The sequence below is a fragment of the Engystomops pustulosus genome, chromosome 8 (genome assembly GCF_040894005.1).
Source record: "Engystomops pustulosus chromosome 8, aEngPut4.maternal, whole genome shotgun sequence".
NCBI classification, from domain to species: Eukaryota; Metazoa; Chordata; class Amphibia; order Anura; family Leptodactylidae; genus Engystomops; species Engystomops pustulosus.
Genome location: NC_092418.1, coordinates 76,372,476 through 76,397,026, shown reverse-complemented (window position 1 = coordinate 76,397,026; position 24,551 = coordinate 76,372,476). Strand labels below are relative to the sequence as shown.

Below are 24,551 nucleotides of genomic sequence, written 5' to 3'. Positions count from 1 at the left end.
TGATGCTGGTTACAGTAGGTTGGTGCCTCTGCGCTGGCACTGATGTTTGTTACAGTAGGTTGGTGCCTCGGCGCTGGCAGTGGTGCTGGTTACAGTAGGTTGGTGCCTCGGCGCTGGCACTGATGCTGGTTACAGTAGGTTGGTGCCTCTGCGCAGGCAGTGATGCTGGTTACAGTAGGTTGGTGCCTCTGCGCTGACACTGATGCTGGTTACAGTAGGTTGGTGCCTCTGCGCTGGCACTGATGTTGGTTACAGTAGGTTGGTGCCTCTGTACTGGCACTGATGTTGGTTACAGTAGGTTGGTGCCTCTGCGCTGGCACTGATGCTGGTTACAGTAGGTTGGTGCCTCTGCGCTGGCACTGATGTTTGTTACAGTAGGTTGGTGCCTCGGCGCTGGCAGTGGTGCTGGTTACAGTAGGTTGGTGCCTCGGCGCTGGCACTGATGCTGGTTACAGTAGGTTGGTGCCTCTGCGCAGGCAGTGATGCTGGTTACAGTAGGTTGGTGCCTCTGCGCTGACACTGATGCTGGTTACAGTAGGTTGGTGCCTCTGCGCTGGCACTGATGTTGGTTACAGTAGGTTGGTGCCTCTGCGCTGGCACTGATGCTGGTTACAGTAGGTTGGTGCCTCTGTGCTGGCACTGATGCTGGTTACAGTAGGTTGGTGCCTCTGTGCTGGCACTGATGTTGGTTACAGTAGGTTGGTGCCTCTGCGCTGGCACTGATGCTGGTTACAGTAGGTTGGTGCCTCTGTGCTGGCACTGATGCTGGTTACAGTAGGTTGGTGCCTCTGTGCTGGCACTGATGTTGGTTACAGTAGGTTGGTGCCTCTGTGCTGGCACTGATGCTGGTTACAGTAGGTTGGTGCCTCTGCGCTGGCACTGATGTTTGTTACAGTAGGTTGGTGCCTCGGCGCTGGCAGTGGTGCTGGTTACAGTAGGTTGGTGCCTCGGCGCTGGCACTGATGCTGGTTACAGTAGTTTGGTGCCTCTGCGCTGGCACTGATGCTGGTTACAGTAGGTTGATGCCTCGGCGCTAGCACTGATGCTGGTTACAGTAGGTTGGCGCCTCTGCGCTGGCACTGATGCTGGTTACAGTAGGTTGGTGCCTCTGCGCTGGCACTGATGCTGGTTACAGTAGGTTGGTGCCTCTGCGCTGGCACTGATGCTGGTTACAGTAGGTTGGTGCCTCTGCGCTGGCAGTGATGCTGCACATTTATTCTTAACCCCTTGCTGGCCGCCTGCCTGCTGTGGGCTGTGGCTGCTTGTCTCCCTTGCTGCCTCTGTACGCTGCCAGCTCTTGTTCCCTAGCAACCCTTTTGCTGTGACGTGATCTGCCTCTCAGCGCTGCGTGACCCGGAAGCGAATGCTCAGTGTGTGGAGTGAGCAGTGAGGATCACTGGCCTGCAACCATGTTATAGATTAGTGACAACTTCATAGTGTAAGTTATCTGTGTGAGTAACACATTGAGTATATAATGTCAGTGGCAGCGTCACGGTGTGAGTTATCGCCGTATTGGTGAGTAACTCAGTGATCACGATGTTATCTGTGTGATGTATGATGTTACAGCTGCTCTACATGTCTTGTGTCTGTATGTTTTAACTATTTCTCCTCCATCTGTTTTCTCTCTTCCCGATTTGCATGTCCCTTCTCTGGTTAATAGCTACCCCTCCCTCCGGTCAATCACTAGAAAATTCTAGATTTTTTTTTTTTTTGCTGGTGATATGTGTCATTACATGTGTCAGCTACGTATCATCTATATGATATATATGAGTCAGTGCTTTGTTTTAAGGCAACCATATTTCCCTATTGACCCCATGTTTGAGGCATTGGTGAGGGGTCACAGAGACTGTAGTATAGAATTTTTTTGCTTGGAGATAAATCTGCAAAAATTATTATACCGTAAAAAAAAAACAATTATACCGTAGATTATGTCATAAGTATTGGAAAACCTTTATTCCATGTTGTCAGTTCAAACAATTGAGAAGGTGTACAACACAGCCGAGCACTCACAGCCTGACTCCCCCTGCTCTGTACAATGCTAAATGCTAGAGTCTGTTTGTATGAAATAAAAAATGTAACAATTTAAAGCATATCTATGACATTAGAATGATTTCTACCTCTTTACCTCTCTGATTCCTGCTTTAAAAACAAACAGAATGATTCCCATACTGTATTGTTAGCTCTTTAACCCCTTAAGGACGCAGCCATTTTGCAGGTTAAGGCTCAGCCCAATTTTTTGGATTCTGACCTGCGTCGCTTTATATGGTTATAACTTTTGAACACTGTTACTTATCAAAACGATTCTGAGATTGTTTTTTCCCCACATGTTGTACTTCATTTTAGTGGTAAATTTTGGCTGATAAGTTTTGCGTTTATTTACAAAAAAAAAGAAAATATGATAAAGTTTTTGAAAAATTTGCCATTTTCGAAATTCAAAATCATTGCGTTTCCAGACAGATAGATTTACCACCTAAATAAGTTGCTGAATAACATTTCCCATTTGTCTACTTTACATTTTCATAATTTCTGAAATGTCTGGATAATTTATTTTGATGTCACGCGGCTTACAAATAGAATATCGCTTTTCCGGATTTTCAGAATTGACTATTTTGGGGATAAATACAGTTTGGAATGAAATTTTACATATTTAGCATCAAAACCCCCTATATAACCAACCCATTTTCAAATCTGCACCCCTCAAGCTATCAGAAACAGCTTTTACGAAGATTGTTAACCCCTTGAGATCTTCATAGTAATTGAATCAAAATGGAGGTGAAATTTAGAATGGTCAAATTGTTCCCTTATACGTTCATTTAGCCCTAAAATTTACACATTTCCAAAATATAAAAAGAGAAAACCCACCATACAATTTGTTCTGCAATTTCTCCTGAGTACAAAGACCCCCCACATGTGGCCGTTACTTGTTTTATGGGCGCACAGCGAGACGCAGAAGGGAAGGAGCGCCCCAGCTGCCAGGATTTTAGTTTCCTCATTGGCCCCTTTTGAAGGCTATAAAATTTTCGCTTTTGCGTTATTGGGGCCATGTGATGCCATTTTTTTTGCGCGATGAGATGCTTTTTCCATTGTTACCATTTTGGGGTTGGTATCACCTATTGTTGAAAATTTAGGAACTTTTTTTGAGGGCAGGAGTAGAAAAGCATCAATTCTGTACTGGATTTTTTACTCTTTTTTTTTTTTTTGGTGTTCACCGTATAGACTAATAATCATGTTATCTTTATTCTATGGGTCGATACGATTACGGGGATACCAGACTTGAATATATTTTCTTACGTTTTACTAAATTTGTCAAACAAAACCCTAATGTGGGGAAAAATCTATCATTTATGTATTGCCGTCTTCCAAGTGGCATAACATTGTTACTTTTTTGGCTACGGAGCTGGTTGATGGCTTATTTTTTGCGGGACATGTTGTGCTTTGCACCAGTATCATGTCGGAGTACACATGGTTTTTTGATCGCATTTTATAGCATTTTTTGTGGGATTGAATAGCTAAAAATCATAATTTTTGGAAGGTTTATAGCAGTTTTTTTTTACGGCGTTTATCGTGGGGGTTCAATAATGATTTACTTTTATTCTACGGGTTGTTACGGACGCGGTGATACTATATATGTGGGGTTTGTGTTATGATTTAGACTTTTTTTTTAGTTATATGTCTCTTTATATGTTTTGGGGGTTTGGGGCATTTTTAGTGATTTATTACTTTATTTTTTTATTGAATAACATTTTTTTTTTTACTTTTTCACTTTTATACCATGGGACATGAAGAAGCAATCTTCTGATTGCTTCTTCATGATAATATTCTGCAATACTCATGTATTGCAGAGTATTATCAGTGTCAGCCTATACACTTGCATAGGCTGGCACTGTGCCAGTAAGATGACGTCACAGACGCCATCTTACTGGCAATTCTAGCAAGTAACTCTGGGGTCCAGATCGGACCCCAGAGTTACTATAGCAACGATCGGCGCCCCCCGAAAACGGTTCGGGGGGGCCGATCGTGGGGGAAAGACCCCCCAGAGGCATGTTAGATGCCGCGGTCGCGCTGACCGCGGCATTTAACGGGTTAAGCACCCGAGATCGGAGTCAACTCCGATCGCGGGTGTTACACTGGGGTGCCGGCTATTAGTTACAGCCGGCACCCCGTGTTTCCCGATGCCGGTTCGGCTCAGATCTTGAGCTGAACCGACATGGGCTCAGCGTCCGATATATCGGACGCTGAGCGCTAAGTCATTGAGCTCAGCGTCCGATATATCGGACGCTGAGCGTTAAGGGGTTAAAGCGGTTCTCTGGACATAGCCAGTTAGGTCTCAGTGATGGGACCTCCACGGATCACAAGAGCGTACACTGGCTGCTTGGTTCATATCTATGGCACTGCCGGAGATAGCAAAGCACCATAATAATCTTTATTTATATAGCACCATCATATTCCATATCACTTTACAACTCATAGGGGATATATATAAATAAAATAAGAAATTGGTATAAACATATGCATATGGAACGATAGGAGTGAGTTTACAGTCTATGGGGATGAGGGGGGGACACAAGACGTATAAGAGCTTGTATAATTCTTTATAAGGGAACAGTATAAAGTAATTTAAATAAAGATGTTGCCGCTTGAACCAGCCATCAGCCGCCATCTTATATACAAAGTCCTCGGTGAATGTGACTGCAGAGAAGCCTGGAGCTAGGTGTCTGGTGTTTGCAGGATGACAGACTGGAGGAGGACATAAGATGGATAAGTAAAGAGATAGTTGAAATTTCATGAAGTTGGTAAGTCTTATAGACTTTCCTAAAGATATGGATTTTACGAGCATGTTTGAAACTTGAAGGTTGGGTATTCCTGGGTGGCATTCCAGAGAATTGGTGCAGCTCGGGAGAAGTCCTGAAGATGTGAGTGAAAGTTTCAAATTAAGTTGGAGATTACAGGCGGTCCCCTACTTAAGAACACCCAATTTACAGACGACCCCTAGTTACAAACGGACCTCTGGATGTTGTTAATTTACTGTACTTTAGACTTAGGCTAAAATAAACAGCTATAACCGCTATCACAGGTGTCTGCAATGAAGCTTTATTGTTAATCCTGGATCTTATGACATTCCAACATTTTTAAATCCAGTTGTCACAGAGACCAAAAAAATTCTGACTGGGGTTACACATATAAAATATACAGTTCCATACTAATTCAACTTAAGAACAAACCTATCTTGTATGTAACCTGGGGACTGCCTGTAATCTAAGATTACTGGCAGATCAAAGAGCACGGGCTGGACAGCAGGCCTGGTGCCTCGGGTTTATGGCATAATTTTAAAGGAAGGCTGCCATGGGTAACAAATATATAAGATGATAACTAGTGCATGGATCTTTGAGTAAGTACCCCTGGTTTATCATGTTTGATTTTGATGGTAGATTTCTTTTAAAGTGGTTGTCCGGCTTTTACATAAGGCTTGTGGGGCTTTGCAAACAGAAACAAATCTACACTCACCTCCTCTGGTGCTCCTAGTCTCCTGAGGTGCTCCCCATTACTGGCCTCTGTTTGTTTACAGGAGCTAGTGCACCCATCTGACCACTGCCGCACCTGCTACAGCATCAGTTTCAATGTTTAGCAGGAGTGTGGCAATGGTCGAGAAGAGAGCACCGCTGGACAACGGAAGCACCATAGATGGTGACTATAAGCCTCTTTTTTTTGTTTGTATAGCCCCAACCTTACATAAAATGTGTGAGATTTCTACAAGTAAATCCACTGAACACTGCATAGTGTAAATACTTGATGTATTTGGTGACTAGCCTGGTCGCTTTTATCACATGCAGGAGCATGCAGCATGTAATTAATAGTAGAAACCAGCAGCTAAACAGTTAGCTGAAGTTTGTAACCTTTGCTGTGTAAGTGCGTAGGGCTGATAGCTTCTCTGATGAGCATAAAGTGTGGGGAGAGCAGAAGGGGGAGGAGTGAGTTCTAGAGGAGTGTATGATACAGCTTGAGGTGCAGAAAGACAGAGAAAGTACTGCAGAATCACTGGTTGGGATGGAGGGATTTACGCTGAAGAGAGTAGATCTTGTACCTCACTATTCTATGTTGGAAACTTCTGCATCCACTGCTCTGAATACACTCCGTTACACAGAGGGCACTGTCACATGACCTCCCCCTCCTTCCTCCATAGTGAGCAGGGAGCAGCAAACCCTCCCCTCTCTGAAACAGTATCTCTGAAGAGTTTACAGAATCAAATGAGTAATGGGCACAGCCAGGGGGAGATAATCAAATATTAGGCAAATGTGTTCTACATCAGAATTTATCCCAACAGCCCATCAGGCCACACTCCAATTCCCCTCGTTGTTCTAGTCGTGCAAAGGAATTTTTTTAAAAAAATGTTGCAAATGAATATAGAATTGTGTCAAAAGGGGCTGTGTGAAGTTGTCCTACATCACAGATTTCTGCTCAGTATTTAAAAAATGTATGAAAATAATTATGTACGGCAGTGATTTTCAACCTTTTTTGAGCCGCGGCACACTTTTTATACTTAGAAAATCCTGGGGCACACCACCAACCAAAATGACACTAAAACAGTCATATTATACATATAGTTAATAATATAGATTTTAAATTTATTTTACTCACTCAGTGTGAAACCTGGGCCTGTTTCGATAAACACAAAAGGGATATCCTGGCAGGAATGGTGGAAAGACAAACACAAAGCTCTTCCTCAACAGTTCTCAGTTTCTCCCTGTTTTTAGTATATGGTGCTGATTATTATGTGGCTCATATACTGCAAAATAAAGGGGTACAACGAGAAGTACTATGGCCATGAGGCCAGAGTACAAGTGCCAGCTGATATACTCAGCATATGAGCTGGTACTTGTAGTACTCCAGCCTCATGACTATAGTATTTCTCATTGTTATATGCAGTATACTGCTGGAGTACTAAAAGTACCAGCTCATATGCTGAGTATTCTGCCAACAGTTCATATACTCAGGCAAAAGCTCATATAGTCAGCATTATTGGTGGGCATTACCTTGGCGGTGGGCAAATGCGAGAGTTTCTCCGCTCTCAGGATGATGCGCCGGCCTCGGTGACGTCATTTTGTTGTGCGAGGTTCAAAGCTCGCGCATGTGTTATTGTACACGTCTCCTACATTGTAAGAAGCCGTGACTGCGCGTCGCTGCGCATTGCCGAGAAACAAAACACACGGGCACCATAGTTTGGGGAACTTTCCCCGCGGCACACCCGACCATGTGTCGCGGCACACTAGTGTGCCATGGCACACTGGTTGAAAATCACTGATGTACGGTATGTTAGGAAAAATATAATATAATCCTTTAGCTTTTACTCTTTCAATATGTAGAGGGAAAACCTCATAGATGATAATGCCCGAACTGCATCTCCTCCTGAATAAATCTGAGGAGAACTAGGGGGAGATGTATTAAGCCAAATTATCCACATTTCTGGTGTAATTTTCAGCAGAAAATGCTTTCCGCCACATTTATCAAGGCTTTTAGACCTGTTTCCAACACTTTCCTGACTTGTTGACTAAGTGGGCGTGGTCAAGTGTAAAATGGCCCGTGCTCCAAATATTTTTAGACGTTGCGTCTTATTGTGGTGCACAATTTAGAACAATCCTAAGAAGGGGAAAGTAGAATTTATCATCAAAGCGCTGCAAAAAAAACTATTGTTGTCTGTCTTTGCACTCTATATTTTTCACTTCGGATATGCAGGACTATGGGCATAAAATCACTGTGTGAGTTGTTTGAAAGACGCAGCATTTGAAAGAAAGTTCTATGTCTATGACCTGTGAGCACACGCCTAGAAAAGGGAAAATAACAACCCCTTTAAGCTATGATCTCTCTTTCTCCTCAGTTTGTTATACGCCATGGATGTCAGAAGTTTTCCCAATCCTTATTTATATCAGGATTATACTAAAGATGCTTCGGTGCCCTTCAATGCAGCTGGACAGGTAAGATCAGAGTTTTGCCTGTTTTGTACCAGGGCTGTGGACCAACTCCACCAATATATAAGTGGGTAAGGAAAGTATTCAAACCCCATTACCTTTTTTCACTCATTGCAGCCAATTGGTAAAATTAAATTGCTCATTATTGTACACGCTGCACCCCATCTCAAGAGAAAATAACAGAAATGTAGATTTTTTTTGTTAACTTATTAAACAAGAAAAACTGAAATATCACATGGCCATAAGTATTCAGCCCATTTGCTCAGAATTGAGTAGAAGCTGTTGAGCTAGTACAGCCATGAGTCTTCTTGGGAAGGATGCAACGATTTTTTTCACACCAGGATTTGGGGATCCTCTGCCTCTTCCTTGCAGATCCTCTCCAGTTCCCTCAGGTTGGATGGTGAATGTTGGTGGATTTTCAAGTCTCTCCAGAGATGTTTAATTGGGTTTAGGTCAGAGCTCTGGTCGGGTCAGTCAGGAATGGTCACAAAGATGTTCTGAAGCCTCTGTTTTGTTATTTTAGCTGTGTGCTGTCATTGTCTTGTTGGAAGGTGAACCTTTGGCCCAGTCTGAGGTCCAAAGCACTTTGGAAGAGGTTATCATCCAGGATATCTGTACTTGGCCCCAAAAAAACACCCCCATAGCGAAATGCTGCCACCACCATGTGTCACCTTTGGGATTTTATTTTGCAGGTGATGAGTAGGGCCTGGTTTTCTCCACACATACCACAATCTTCGTCTCATCAGACCAGAGAATCTTATTTCTCATAGTCTGGGAGTCCTTCATGTTTAGTCTTGCATATCTCCCTACTTCATTTCTGGAGCTCAGCCACAGTGATCTTGGGGTTCTTCTTTACGTCTCTCACCAAGGCTCTTCTGCCACAATTGCTTAGTTTGGCTGGATGGCCAGGTCGAGGAAGAGTTGTGGTCGTCTCAAACTTCTTCCATTTAAGGATTATTGAAGCCACTGTGCTCTTAGGAACCTTGAGTGCTACAGATAATCTTTTTTAACTTTGTCTTGCCACAATTCTGTTTCTGAGATCCTTGGGCAGAATCCTTGTGATTCTCATGTGCTCTGACATGCGCTGTGAGGTGTTATATTCACAGGTTTGTGCCTTTCCTAATCAAGTCCAATCAGTTTAATTAAACCCAGCTGGACTCCAATGGAGAAGTAGAACCATCTTAACCTCTTAAGGACGCAGGGTTTTTTCGCTCATTTCTCGCTCTCCACCTTCAAAAATCCATAACTTTTTCATATTTACGTGTACAGGGCTGGCTTATTTTGTGTGTAACAAATTTTACTTTCCCGTAATGTTATTTATTTTAACGTGCCGTGTACTGCGAAGCTGACAAAAAATTCCAAATGTGGAAAAATTGGAAAAAAAAACGCACGTTCTTTTGGGCTTAGTTTTTACGACTTTGACTGTGCGCTCCAAATAACACCTCAGCTTTATTAGTTGGTTCAGTGCGATCGCGGTGATACGAAATTTATATAGGTTTTATTGTGTTTTAATACATTTTCAAAAATTAAACGAGTGTGTACAAAAAAGAAAAAAAAAATTTTTGCCATCTTCTGACGCTAATAACTTTTTCATACTTTGGCACACGGCGCTGTGTGATGTGTCATTTTTTGCAAAATGAGACGACGTTTTCATTGCTGTAAAAGTCGCATTTCGGACATTTGGGCGCCATTTCCCGTCTCGGAGGTCACCGCCGGTCGTAACCGTTTTCATATTTTGATAGACGCGGTGATACCTAATGTGTCTGTGAGTTTTACTGTTAATTATGTTTTATATCAGTTCTAGGAAAAGGAGGGTGATTTGAATTGTTTATATTTTATAAATTTTTTTTATTTTTTTTTTCACTATTTCTTAGACCAGGGGTCTCAAACTCGCGGCCCGCGGGCCAACTGCGGCCCGCGGGACAATATTTTGCGGCCCCCACCTGCATGGAGAGGGCAGGTCGCGCTGCATGGAGAGGGCTCACGGGCCGAGCCCTCTCCATAGCCGGTAAGTCTTTGCTGCATATTGCAGCAAAGGCTTACCGGTAACACCCGCGATCGGTGCTAGCACCGATCGCGGGTGTTTTCACAGCGATGGCTGCCGGCAAAGCTGCCGGCAAAGCTGCCGGCAGCCTCAAAAAGATAGCGGCGCATGGGCGCCGCCATCTTACCTGGGATCGCCGCTTCCCGTGACGTCATCGGGGGGCGGCGATCCGTCTCCATGGTAGCCTCGGGTCTTCCGAAGACCCGAGGCTATTTCGTTTTAACCCCTTCATTACAATGTGCTGATAGCACATTGTAATGAATGAGGAGGAAAATCCCCATATATTGCCATACTGTAGTATGGCAGTATATGATAGGATCGATCAGACAACCTAGGGTTAAAGTACCCTAGGGAGTCTGAAAAATAGTATAAATAAAAATACAAAAAAGTTAAAAAAAAAAAAAAAATGATAATAAAAAAACCTAAAATTTCAAATCACCCCCCTTTCCCTAGAACTGACATAAATATAAATAAACAGTAAAAATCATAAACACATCAGGTATCGACGCGTCCGAAAATGCCCGATCTATCAAAATATGATAACGTTTTTTCAATGCGTTTAACCCCGTAACGGAAAATAGCGCCCAAAGTCGAAAATGGCACTTTTTTGCCATTTTGAAAAATATAAAAAATCTATAAAAAGTGATCAAAAGGTCGTACAGTCCTAAAAATGATATCATTGAAAATATTATCAAATTTCGCAAAAAATGACACCACCCACAGCTCCGTACACCAAAGTATGAAAAAGTTATTAGCGCCAGAAGTTGGCAAAATCAAAAAAATAATTTTTGTACAGGAGGTTTTAATTTTTGTAAAAAACATTATAAACCTATAACAAATTTGGTATCCCCTTAATCGTACCGACCCAAAGAATAAAGTAGACATGTCATTTGGGGCGCTCAGTGAAAGACGTAATATCCAAGCCCACAAGAAAATGGCGCAAATGCGTTTTTTTCATCATTTTCATTGCATTTGGAATTTTTTTCCCGCTTCCAAGTACATGGCATGGAATATTAAATACCATCACTATGAAGTGCAATTTGTTACGCAGAAAACAAGCCATCACACAGCTCTTTACGTGTAAAAATAAAAAAGTTATAGATTTTTGAAGGTGGGGAGTGAAAAATGGACATGAAAAAACAGGAAAGGGCCCGTAACCGGTTAATCCCCTTCCCTCCGGTACTTGAAGAAGATGAAGTCGCCGCTCTGAACGCCCTTGGTGCAGGTCAGAGCGGCGACTTCATCTTCTTCGATGGGAGGGACACGGGGAGACAAGTACCGGGGGGGGAGGGGGGGAAGGAGTGTCCCTGACTGGGCTCAGTGCGGTAGGAGCTTGGGACCCCTCGGTGCACAGGACGCGTTCATAGAGAGAACACGTCTCCCAGCTCGGGGCTTTCCTTGCGCTGGGAGACGCCATGACATTTGAATCTGAATAATGATATTTTGTAAGCGCATTTTGTGTGGAAAACTTGATGCGGCCCAGGCTTACCCAGAATCTACCTCCAGCGGCCCCCAGGTAAATTGAGTTTGAGACCCCTGTCTTAGACCATCTAGGGTACATTAACCCTAGATGGTCAGATCGCTCCTACCATATACTGCAATACTACTATATTGCAATATATGGCATTTTTGCAGCTCATTCATTACAATGAGCCACTGGCTCATTGTAACAAATCTGCAGAAGCGAGGTAGCCTCGGGTCAAACGAAGACCCGAGGCTACCATGGCAACCGATCGCCGCTCCCCGATGACGTTTGGGGGAACGATGATCGTAATAAAGATGGCGGCGCCCACGTCTTTTAAATGCTGCCGGAGACTTTGCCAGCGGCAATGAAAGGGTTAATAGCCGCGATCGGTGCAATATGCAACAACCCCCACCCTTGTATGAAGAGGACTCAGCCCGTGAGCCCTCTTCATACATTCCCTGTACCTCTGCGCCGTACAGCTACGGTGCAGAGCGTTAAGGGGTTAAAGAGGATCAGAAGTAAATGGACAGCATGTGAGTTAAATATGACTGTCACAGCAACGGGTCTGAATACTTATGAACATGTCATATTTCAGTTTTTCTTGTTTGTCTTGTCCATACCCATTGTATAATGTTGGTACAGTTTGATAAAGGCAGTATGCGCTGAATATTTTTTCATAAGAATTAAGTGTCAATTCTGTTCCTGTTCTAAGGATTTAGTACAGGGGAAAACAACCTCTATTGGTCCTAGGGCCTCATTGTCATACAGCTCAACCTTAAAGGGAACCTACCACCACGATTCTACCTATAAAGGTAGAATGGGTGGTAGGTGGATGTATGGGATGTGAGGAGAGCCCTTTTTAGAGCTAATCCTCACGTCCCCGCTATCTTTTCAAAACTTAAATACCCTTATATGTAGCCTCTTTTCTCCTCCTACCCTGACATCTTCGGCATGCAAAGAACTCCAGCTTCTCGGACGAGGGTGCGCAGCTACAAGAAGCTGCACGCCGAAGATGTCAGGGTTGGAGGAGAAAAGAGGCTACTGGGGCGTGGAGTAGCCGCGATGTGTAGCCTCATGTCCGGCTACTCCACACCCCAGTAGCCGCTTAAGAAAATTTACATATTAGGGTATAAAAAGTTTTTAAAAGACGTGAGTATTAGCTCTAAAAAGGACTATCCTCACGTCCCATACATCCACCTACCACCCATTCTACCCTTCCCGTTAACCCCTTCACAACTGCCATATAGCTATATATGTCATATTTGCAACCCTTTAAATAGCTACTTCTCAGCTATTTGATCTGTTGTCATATATTGTGTTTCTATGTGTCATAGAACCAGATCTATCCACTGTTATTGGTTGCTGTAAAAAATGTGATTTTTCTATACAGCTTTCCATTTCCAACTGAAACTTTAACATATACTTCTATCATATTAAAGGGGAGACCTCTCCTGTTTAATATGACACAATTGTGTTTTTCGGTGCAAGGCTTCAGGAGATTTGAACATAGGCGTTTGAAGTGTGCCCCCCACCAGCCTGTAAGCTGAGGCAGCTGCAGGAAAGACTTTCACTTTTTTTTTCAATTTATAGCATAGTTTAGTAAAAGTTACTACTTATTTATTTAAAAAAAAAAAATGTAATTAATAAAACTCAAATAAAAATGTATCAAGTTAAAGTTTCACATGTCATGAAATAAACTAAGTAAAAATTGTTATGATATGTAAAGCTTTTCCATAGATATCTATAAAGAAACGCATAGCAGAACTTCAAAAATTGACCTCAGTCATGAGGGGGTTAAAAATATGTGCAGACACACGGAACTTACACAAACCAAACTGGTGTGGTCCATGTTAGACCCCTTTCACATGAGTATGACAGTTTCATCAGTGTTCTGTTATCACAGTTCTATCAGTTTGTTCAGTTATTTTCATACGTTTTTGATCATTTTTTTTTACTGGTGAGTTTTATGCTCATGGAAAAAAACCGTGTGTATGTGTAAAACAAAAATCATGCCTGACAAGCTTTTGAATACAATGGGTCAGTGTTACATGTTCAAGCTTTTGGCTCGTACAAGTAGCTGGGGTGGTGAGCCATAGGGATACTACTGTTGTAACAATGGCTAATATAATCGCCAAAAATACATTAGTGTTCATGTAGCTTCATTCGTTTTCCTAGCTGCAACATCACTTGATATAGCAATCATTACATAGGTAGTAACTAAGGAATTAATATTTACATATCATTAAACGTGTAGGTGCCATTTTATTTTTTTCTTCTTAACTTGCGGGGTCAGTCGTTTATACTTTAAGCCTGGTGTATGAACTGGTGAATGGAGGAATTATGAAAGGAAATCAACCACTTTGAAAAAGTAGTATATAAACCTAACATACCTACAGGTCGGCGTTTTCTGAGGCTGGATGAAACCTTTGTTAGCCATAAAACGAAGCAAGCTAATTATGCAAATTAGGATCAGGTGCTCCTGTGTATGTCACACATCTGGCGCTGTCATCTGCGCCCAAGTATGTATGCCTCCAGCGTGCTTAAGAATCCATCCACTCGGTCCCATGACCTTCCCTTCCCTAGAGCCCCATGCCCCTTCTCTACAGCCGGGTCTCCTCTGTGCCTAAGTATGTCTGCATTAGAATCCACCCACTCAGTCCCATGGCTCGTTTCGAGAGCTGGGTGATAACCCGGAATGGTAGGGAGTGGGTGGATTGTAATGCAGGCTGGAGGCGTGCATATTTAGGAGCAGCGGAGAATGTTGATCCAGCCTCAGAATGAAAAGGCTAATCTTGTAGGTATCTTTAAATACTACTTTCAACAGAGGTTGATTTCCTTTAACTGTGACTACTTGTACAGAACCCCTTTTATAAATGCAATACTTAACCTTTCTATCACAATTTCCTACTTTTTGTTTCCTTTAAAGCTGAGCCCTGAATTTGTCTATCGCTTAAATGGTAAAATTCAGGAACTACTACAACTTATGGAAAATGGTCTGAAGTCTGCAGATCCTGGAGATTTCACTGTCTACACTGGCTGGTCTGGTAAAACACATTTATTCCATTAAAATGGGTGGGAGGGGATAGATTTTATTTTCAGGGGTTAGGCACTATAGTGGTTATAATCAAGTATAGATAGTTTATGCGTTATAGTTCAGTAGTTTATTTAGGGATGTCATGGGTTTGATGCCATAATACAGTTAGAGTGGATAAGTTGGGGTGGTCCTATAATATTTATAACTGGCCCGATATATTAATAATCATAAATCTTCCTTTATATAGGACCATTATATTCTGCAGTGCTTTACAGATCATTGGGGGCTTATACAAACATAAGACATTACAGAGTAATAACACCATCAGATGAAACAAGAGGCATGAGGGTCCAGTTCACAAGAGCTTACAATCTATGAGGGGCTGGACCTGCCAATGGTGACGTGACCACATTCCCATCTATTCAGTAAAAAGCTGAATATTAAATATACTTTAAAATAAAATAGATACATACATATACACACACACACACTTAATATTCTTTAAATATTTAGTTATTTTAAAGAAATGTTTAGCGATGGACGTTCTAGTTACTGATAATTTTAGAGCAGTGTGTTGTAGAGGTTTCCAGATTATCCTTTTTTTCTGTAGCAGCCTCCCATCTACGTGTCTTGTATTTCCTCCAGGAATCGCCCTGTTATATCTACATCTCTCTGAAGTGTATAGAGAGCAGTCATTCCTGTTACGAGCACAAGAATATGCCTCCAAAGCATTACGCTCCATCCAGAGACGGGACGTCACTTTCCTGTGCGGCCAGGCGGGACCCTATGCAGTGGCTGCTGTCATTCTGTATAAGCTGGGGTCACATAAGGAGGCAGATGAATGTATTTCAAGGTGAGGATTTTATTCAGCGTATCTGCAGATTTCATTCATCTCTCTGATGGGCTTCAGATAGTGGAGTAACATATTTGGCAGCCTCCAGCAGTCCCATTGAAATAAACAAAGTAGAGTTTGTCTCTCTACTTAGACTGCAATGCAAGGCACCCACTTTGTTATAATCACGGGGTACCCAGCAGACAGCTTGACCCAAACCTTTGTACAACTTTTCCCCTAAGATCTGGATTGACTAAAACCCTCCTAAATCTTGGGAACCGTCCTTTGTACATACAAAGACAAGTAGTATGAATGAATTCTTTGCTTCCACTGGCGAGTTGGTGTCTTGTACTATTTTGTTTTCCCAGAGTGCTCCAGATGCACTCTGCTGTGCTGAAATTGGATTCACGACTACCAGATGAGCTCTTGTATGGCCGTATGGGCTACCTGTACACCTTGTTGTTCATCAACAAGTACTACAATGGAGAGAAGGTTCCTTACAGATGTATTCAAGAGGTGAATGATTGATTTATTAAAAATGGTGAATTTCATAGGAAGCATTTTTTTTTTTTAGCTTATTAGTTTATTTTTACAAATGTCAACCAACATTGCTCCTTTACTACATTGCAGTGTATCACAGATTATACAAATTAATTTTTTTTCAGGTGTGTGAAGTAGTGATAAGATCTGGAGAGAACTTTGCTGTTCACAAACGTATGAAAAATCTAAGCCCTCTGCTGTACGAATGGTACGGAGAGTACTACGTAGGGCCAGCCCATGGTCTCGCAGGCATTTATTACTACTTAATGCAGGTAATTCTGTGCAAAGTATTTCAGAAAAGAAGTGTAGCAGGAACTGAAATATCTGTGTTTTTGGAGTTGTTTGCGTGCTTGATCTTAACCCCCTCACGGCTATATATGTCCTAATAGCATATACCCGGTGCAGATATGCATGGATGTCGTAACAGTGGCCCAATTCAAATGGTTCAGTTATCCTGAAGTTTGGCACCTCAAAACAGTGGTGTCATTTTAAAGGAGAACCCCCTTCGGCGCACCATATTACGGCTCGGCGCACCATGCTTGCGGCTGATTCGGAAGTGCTGGAGAGACGGTGACGTCACTGAGCTCTCGGGCACACTTGCGCCTTGACGTCACCGGCTCTCCGTCACTTCCGAATCAGCCGCAAGCACGGTCTCGCGCATGCTGTGCTGAGCCGTAATATGGTGCCCCGAAGCGGGGTTGTAATATAAGGTATAAAACACTTTAATAAAGCAATCGGGGGTTTCTTTAATTAATGAAAATATGCTCCGCCACCAGCTTACCCTGGTGCGATGTATTAGTGGGTTTGAACTACCATTTATAAGTGGTAGGTTTCCGTTAAAGAGGAAAATTTCTCCTTTAACAATGCGCTATGATTATGTTTCCAGGTGCCACAAAACCTAAAAATTTTCACTGTAACTTTGAAAGTGGATATTATGTGTGGATCTGCATTAAATAATTGTCATGTAAACAACAGTGAAGATTTCATATCCCTTCTATGCTGTTTGAGTCGCACTTCAGATTTCATATTGGAGATAAATGTGGACATATTCCACACACGTGTCTTTGTTTTTTATGTTTAGTCCAAACGTACAGGGAACCTGCCATCTCGTTGTCACCATTAAACCTAAAGACTGGTTCCCACATTTTTTATTATAAAAATACATAGCTCATATCTTTATTTATCTAATAAAAAGAAAATAGCTGGCATCTTGCCGAAGACATCCTGAGTCACAATGGGTGTGTTTTCTCCAACGTCCCCGTAAGTCAAACCTGAATATCAAGGTGAAATACCCGGGTTACAACCTGTGTGTGGCAAACATACAATACAATAAACATACAATAGGTCAACATCTGTATAAAAATATATATATGGAACCTTTCCTGCTGAATAAGTAAACTCATGCAGATAAAGTGCAAGTGCTAAATGCCACTATCTATCACCCTGCACCTGAAGCAGACTGGGCCCACCTGGGCAAGGCCAAACACCCAGGAATTACAGCAGGAAGACCAAAGCCACAACACATACAGCACACACAATTACGGTAGGGGTGGAAGGCTCGCCATGCGGATCGTTGCTAATCTGCGACTTCCTTAGGAGTATAAATATAATTTTTGGCTAAATAAATTTATGAGCTATGGATTCTTATAATAAAAACTGAATGGGAAAAAATGAGAAGACTCAACAGGTGATGACTTGTTCCCTTTTAGAAATTATTTAATAGCCATGATGTGCTTAATTTATGGCACAAGTGATGAGTTTGTAGTAAAAGTTATATTCTATTATTCTCTCCAGCCTGAATGTAATGTGGGTAGCGAAAAGCTGCACACCCTTGTGAGACCAAGTGTGGAGTATGTCCGCCAGCTCAAGTATCCTTCTGGAAACTATCCTGCCTGCATTGGAGACAACAGAGATCTTCTGGTACACTGGTGTCATGGAGCTCCTGGTGTCATTTATATGTTAACACAAGCTTACAAGGTACTTATCACTTATAGTAGTCTATAAATATGGGAACAGAATGAATGGCAGCGCTCAAGGCCTTCCTTTCCTACATGTATCTAAAAAACTGATTAACATAACTCACAGTTATATCAAAGTCCTGACAACAATTGTGACTGTGCCATTTAAAGCATTTTAAAGAAGGGAGAAGATCAGTAAATAAGCACCCCATGGCACAAACCATGGCAACTCAGGATTTCACCTATTTACCTATAGATATGCCAGAGTCATCGAACCTTGTCTTAAGTGTCCCAAAGCATTATAGTAGTAATTAAAAGATCAAGGATTGGACAAAAGAAGTTCAATAAAATGAAGTATTCCTCCATTTTTCCTTTAAAACGTTTCAGCAATAAGCAGTAGAGCGTAGATGGTACTGCCATCCCTACAGCTTTTTTAATGTCCACTCTCCTTCCTCCTAAGTTTTTTACACCTCTCTCTGCTGAATTCTATTTTGCCTACAATTCTTACAATGAAGTGTCTGATTACATTGAGGCAGAGGGAGAAATGAGTTACAGCAGCTAGGTTTCCTCCCAGCTGCTTTGTAGCAACAGTGAGACAACATACAGGCACTGAATAGATGAGAGCTTCTAGAAAACGAAGATTACAGGTCACAAAATGACCAAAAACAGTACGGACACTGCTGAAACATACATTTTGTTCTAGAGGTCCTGTAAGCTCTTCTGACAATTCTGATTCCATAAATCCTACTTGTGTTATTACTCTGGGATATTCCGGAGTAAATCTGCAGTTAGGTGCCAAACCCTTTCACAAGAGAAGTGGCTACACTATTAAAACTGTTGTTTTATTCATACATTTCCAGGAGGATTATTAGCAGAAAAACATTATTACATAGAAGGGTGTTTTCTAAAGCAGACTTGGTGAAGAATAGAAGTGATGAAAGAATAAAATCTTAATAAAAAGGTTTTTAGAATTTGGAATATTTTTTCCCTTCAAAAATACCTGAACCCTTTATGGAAATCTCATAACAGGGGTTCTAGCAAAGCCTAACTAAGTTATTCTGCATCGCAGACTCATTTTGCAGCCAGAAGTCTGTCTGTCCTTAAAATCCTCACACGGCGTTGTAGTTGGAAATACAAAATTTGGTCCGTCTTGTGTTATTCTCCGGTTACTGCTGACTGGAAGTGAACCAAAGAAGATCCTGGAAGTTTATAGGTAAGTATAGTTAAAGGGTTTTCTGTGACAAAAATATATCCCAGCTATCCATATGGTACATCATTAATATGTGACAAGTAGCACCCATGCTCATGAGCTGATAAATGCAAAGCCTGCTGCACCGCTGTATAATACAAGGAGCCGGAGGCGACAGCTCTGGCTACTGTGTGGCCTCCTTACAGGTTGAGCTTCCATTGAAGTGGAACCAACCCTGTAGTAACCACATAACTACACTACAACAGATGTCACAACCTCACAAATAACATAGTTTTGACCTACACTATGTACAGGTCATTAACATTTTTTGGTCCAGTAAACCCTTTTAAGCTTACAGATGAAGTCCATTCTTTTATTAAAAGATTTGATGCATTATGAAACAAACATACCTTGAGAATGCTGTAGCTACACTGATGCAGGATCATATCTTTGTTAATCCCTGAGTTGAGTGGGTTTGCTGAAAAAACAATTAGAACATTCAGGATCTTAAGAAAGCGGGATTTCATGATTGTACAAGTAACACAGAGCTTGTATTACATACAGTGCTTAGTCCAGACATGACTAATCAACCTGAGCTGGATCACTCATACAGACCATTTGGGGGATGGTGCAGCAATTGATTATTCTGCCTTCAGGCACAACCCAGGAATTACATCATCCCCTGGTGCAGTGCATAACTAATGTGCTAGGAAAACCGCTGAGCCCATGCAAAGGAGGGACAGAGCTTTATTATCATAATTTCATAATTGTTTTTTCAGCAAAACCACTCAGCTCAGGGATTTACCAATATATGATCCTGCATCAGTGTAGCTACAGCAGTCTCAAGGTGTGTTTGCTTCATAATGCATCAAATCACATGGTAGGTTTCCTTTAAATTTTAAAGGGAACAACCGCCCGATTTTAGCCCATTATACTACTAGCACCCTCATGCTTTTCCAACTATGTCTTTAACTGTGTGTACCTCCAGTTTTGTAGCTCTCCGAGCCACCATTCTGATGCTCCCTGAACAATGCGATAGTAGCAGGGTAGGCAGCATCAGTGGGACATTTCGTGGTTCATTTATTTGCGACCACTGTCCTGCACCTATTGTTCAATTTTACACGCAACTCTGTCCTTTCACGTTTGTTTTGTCTAGCTTCTGTTTTAAAAGAACATAAAAGAACCTGTGTATATTTTCTGAATTCCAGATTTTTCAGCATAGTGAATATCTAGCAGAAGCCGCACAATGCGCGGAGATCTCTTGGCAGCGTGGATTATTGAAGAAAGGATATGGATTATGCCATGGAGCAGCAGGGAATGCCTATAGTTTCCTAGCCATGTACAACCTGACTCATGATTTGAAATATTTGTACCGAGCATGTAAGGTGAGTGGTAGTAGGACTTTTACAGAATATGTGTATTCCACTGCTCAGTTGAGCTGTAAAGTTTGTGCTTTTCAATCCACCATTAAAGGGATATTTGGACAACACATATTCTTGGTGTGTCCCACAGCACTTGGCTTTTTATTTTAAATACAAGAAAATAATGGCAATTATAGGGAACCTGTCATCAGGACATACATTTTCACCTAATGGCAGGTCCCCATAGCCTTTTAATACTAATTCCCTATCTGTTTTTATAATTAACATTATTGGTTCTATTCACTTTTAAAAGTTGGTCCCCTTCTAGTAAACTGCATTGAGTCACTAGAGACGTCGTCCACCCTCTACCTATTGCAGACTGGAGCTGAGAAAGATTTGCTTGGAGCATGGGGTCAGCTAATAGATACATGGGAGAGCAGAGATGGCACATTATGGTGATTGCAGCCTTGTAAGAGACACCCCAGTGACTTGATGCAGTTTGCTGGAAGGGAGCCATATATACTTTTATATACTATTAAACGTGAATGGAACTTGTAATGTTAATTAACAGATTGGGAATTAGTATTAAAAAGGTAATGGGAACCTGTCATTAGGGGAAAATGTGTGTCCTGATGACAGGTTCCCCTTCAGAACCAACTTGCTTTCTGTACGAATATCTTCTGTGTTCATCATTAACTTATTGCCAAATGTGAATGTTTGTTGTTCGGCACCTTTACAGTCATTACACTTTTGTTATTGTACTCTTTGATCAGTTTGCAGAATGGTGCATGGATTATGGACATCATGGTTGCAGGACTCCAGATACTCCATTTTCCCTTTTTGAAGGTATGTGAAATCTATCATCTGTGCGCCATAGTATGATGTCACAGGAATCCTAAAACATCCAGGCTTTAACCTTTACTAAACATTTTTTTCTGCATCTTGTAAAGTCAGCAGCAAGTTTGGAAAACACCTAGGGCCACATGTATCACTCGTTATTTCTGTTGTTTTTTCGCCTTTTCATTCAGGCGTTTTTGCGCCATTTTTGCGATTAAACGCCAAACTAGCCTCGCAGGAAAAATATCCAGCTTTCCCTAATCTATCTTACCAATCCAGATGTTTTGCTGCGCCTAATGATATTCATCACTTGCAACGTTTTCATTTAGGCGCAAAAACGGGTGCAAAAACACTCCAGCCCGAAGGTGGCGTTATCTGAGAAGAAAGCACTGAGCCCCTTTGCAGAAGAGTTCATTTCTAGCAGCAGAGCTCAGCCAGACAGTAGTACATATAATACAGACATTAGATACTCTGCAGACAGGAGCTGCAGACTCTATTTACAGTTCATCACCTTCTATTTACAAAACATTCTACAAACTCCTGAGCTCAGAGCAAGAGAGCTAAGAACTTTGCAGAATGTTGCAGATACGACATACAAGTGTCCCCCATGTAATTCTGCACAGAATCCCCCTCAGACACCAGTGTTTCTGGGGGAGATACTGTGCAGAATTACAGGGGTGCAGCAGGAGACCAGCACTGGGGGATCCCCTCCAGGAGAAGCCCCTGCTGAGGTGGTCACTGGGTGCTGGGTGTCACACACCTGGGTGCTGCTGTGAGTGTTATCTTCATGCTCAGCTGTGGGAGAAGCAGAGAGGAGCTTGTAGCAGGATCACATGTAAGTGCCAGAATCTAACATTGCGCCGAAACTGCGCCAAAATTGCGCCTAAACTGTGTTAAAGTAAAGTGATTAATAAGAGGCAGAAAATATACTTATCACAGATGGTTGTAGCTTGTGATAATTCTGGCAAAACAGTGCGCCAGAATTTAGTCGCAACTACTACACTTAGGCGCACAAAAGTGATAAATGTGGCCCCTAGTGCTCAGACCCGATCGCATGCATTTCGGTGGAAACACTTATGTTAACAAGGCCAAGCGCCCCCTCCTTTCATGCGAATTGCATTTCAAAACACAATTGAAACGCATCGTGTGAATACGGCCTTAATCATCATCAGAGTTGAGGAAGATAATAATTTTGTCAATTTCTGTTATACATTTGTCTTTTCCATGTTTTACCTACAGGGCTGGCTGGCACCATTTACTTTTTGGCAGACTTAATGGATCCTGCAAAAGCTAAGTTTCCTGCCTTTGAGATCTAGTCCTTTTAGCTATGCTCCAAGCAATGCTTGAAACCCAAGAAGAGTCTGTGTATGTCTTCAGCACTCCTAATACTTCCTTGAACATCTTCACAGGAAACCGAGTTCATAAATGTAATGTTTTATTAGTGGATATGACAAGTGACGTCATTTTGCAGCTCTTTGTTAGCATGACAGTGCCTGTCAGATAAATCCCGCGTACTGCACAGCAGCAGCCTTGCTTCCCGCAGAGGTGGAGAAGACGTTCTGCACAGTGGATGCACTCTATAAATGCCATTTGCTTTTTCCTATATCTTACATGGACTTACCTATGTATAGTGATTATTGTGGATAAATTGTCCTTGTTTTTGCAGTAAATATGATTCAGTTTTTACATAATCCGAACTGGAGAGTGTAGATTATTCCAAAATGCTTGTGAACATACTCGGGTCCCTAATTTTATGACTTGCCCTGTGATATAACAGTATTACAACTTCTGATAAAAAGATGTAGCCAATTTTCCACTGCCTTTGTCCTGCCATGTAATTTTATAATGCTATCTATAATAAAAGCAGCAAAACTCTGCTTAATGATGCCCCACTGCTCCCATTTCAAATTTGTTTGGTCCATTTTCTGTAGGATGGACTCCAAATGTGCAACTCTTATGGCCATTTATTGGAAGTGTCTACAGTGGTCACATGTAATGGTCAAAGCGTCATCACTTACAGATACCAGAGCGTGACTGGAAATAAGCTGTTCAGTAAAGTGAGCTACTACTTTATAAAACTGACCCTTTAGTAAGAATCAAAAATATGATGTTAGTATTGATGATGATGATGATGATGATAATTGGTGGAAGTAGCTTCCCTGTGATCTATATTGTCCTAATTAAAATATGTTATGATGAGTCTCCTATGTAATAGCTGTATATTGTGGGGTGGGTACATGTATTGCCACAATCTTGAAGAACCCTCCCTACACATCAGTCACCTGATTTGCATACATTAGATTCCTTAAAGGACACCTGTCATCAGGTCTGTGTCACTAGTCCTGTCACCTCTACCTGTTGGAGCAGCTCACAAGGATCCCATCCCAGCCTTTATCTAGTTATTTCATACATTATTCATTGTAAAATCATCTATTTTTTATCATGTAAATGAGGCTGGTCACATGGTCAGAGGCAGTGATGTCACCCCTGTTACCCCTCCCCTCTCCTCCCCCTGCTCATGTCTGTGTGTAATGTATAGTAAAGCATTGCTAGTGTGTGTACTGCATCTGCTGACATGCTGCATCCTCCTAATACACATGTGACATCAGCTACACATGAATCTGACATGTTCTGCTGTAACATGGCTGCCTGGAGCTGCTGTATCTCTCCTATACGCACACACAGGCTGCAGGGGGTGTGGCCACCAGCAAGCACATCATTATACACCCTCACATCATTATACAGGCTGTCAGTCATGCACTGGGGGTGTGGCTGTGCCTCCCACTCATGAATAGAGTGGACAGCTTGAATATGCTAATGCTTCATTGGACATTTCACAGGTCATTTGCATACAGCTTTAGGACCTCATTGCTTAGGTTTACAGGCATGTAGAGGGACAATGAAGGGATAGAGGCAATGCTCTCTAATGGCAGTTTATGAAAATATATTTAGTTTAGGGGGGTTATTTTGCATGACGGGTTCTCTTTAAGGTCTATCCAGGTTTCAGTTTTATCACAGTCTGCTGTCTGATGAAAAAAATCAGTTTGTCCATGTGGCTTTACATTTGCCACATGTTCTCTTCATTCTAAAATATTCCTTATGGATCCACATATTGGAGGCACATGGTACAGTATAGACCTGGAAAACACATCTCTATGTCCTGCCTCTTCCCCTTCACTCCCCATTAAATTGAATCCACATTGGTTAGTATTATCAACTTTAAAATGGTAAGTAAAAAGACTCTAATATGGTCACCCATGTTATACTTTTGAAAGTTAACCATTCACACCACCAGGAGGAATCAAGGATCATGTGACCCCCAGGGAG

At 41.9% G+C, this 24,551-nt stretch overlaps 1 protein-coding gene across 4 annotated transcripts in view; it reads left to right on the top strand.

Annotated features, from left to right (window-relative positions):
- The window catches only part of LANCL1 (LanC like glutathione S-transferase 1), a 29,462-nt gene extending 6,039 nt beyond the window's left edge, over positions 1–23,423 (top strand). For 2 of the 4 annotated variants that reach the window (XM_072121346.1, XM_072121347.1), the window contains exons 2-10: positions 7,874–7,970; positions 14,400–14,517; positions 15,153–15,360; positions 15,708–15,855; positions 16,005–16,151; positions 17,674–17,856; positions 20,235–20,411; positions 21,161–21,233; positions 22,464–23,423. In XM_072121346.1, coding sequence (XP_071977447.1) covers positions 7,887–7,970; positions 14,400–14,517; positions 15,153–15,360; positions 15,708–15,855; positions 16,005–16,151; positions 17,674–17,856; positions 20,235–20,411; positions 21,161–21,233; positions 22,464–22,540 — 1,215 coding nt within the window. In that variant the 5' untranslated portion in view covers positions 7,874–7,886 and the 3' untranslated portion in view covers positions 22,541–23,423. Of the gene's footprint in view, positions 1–1,298; positions 1,516–7,873; positions 7,971–14,399; positions 14,518–15,152; positions 15,361–15,707; positions 15,856–16,004; positions 16,152–17,673; positions 17,857–20,234; positions 20,412–21,160; positions 21,234–22,463 lie in introns of those variants that run through there. The other 2 variants (XM_072121345.1, XM_072121344.1) reach the window with 2 other exon arrangements.
- The last annotated feature ends 1,128 nt before the right edge of the window (positions 23,424–24,551 follow it).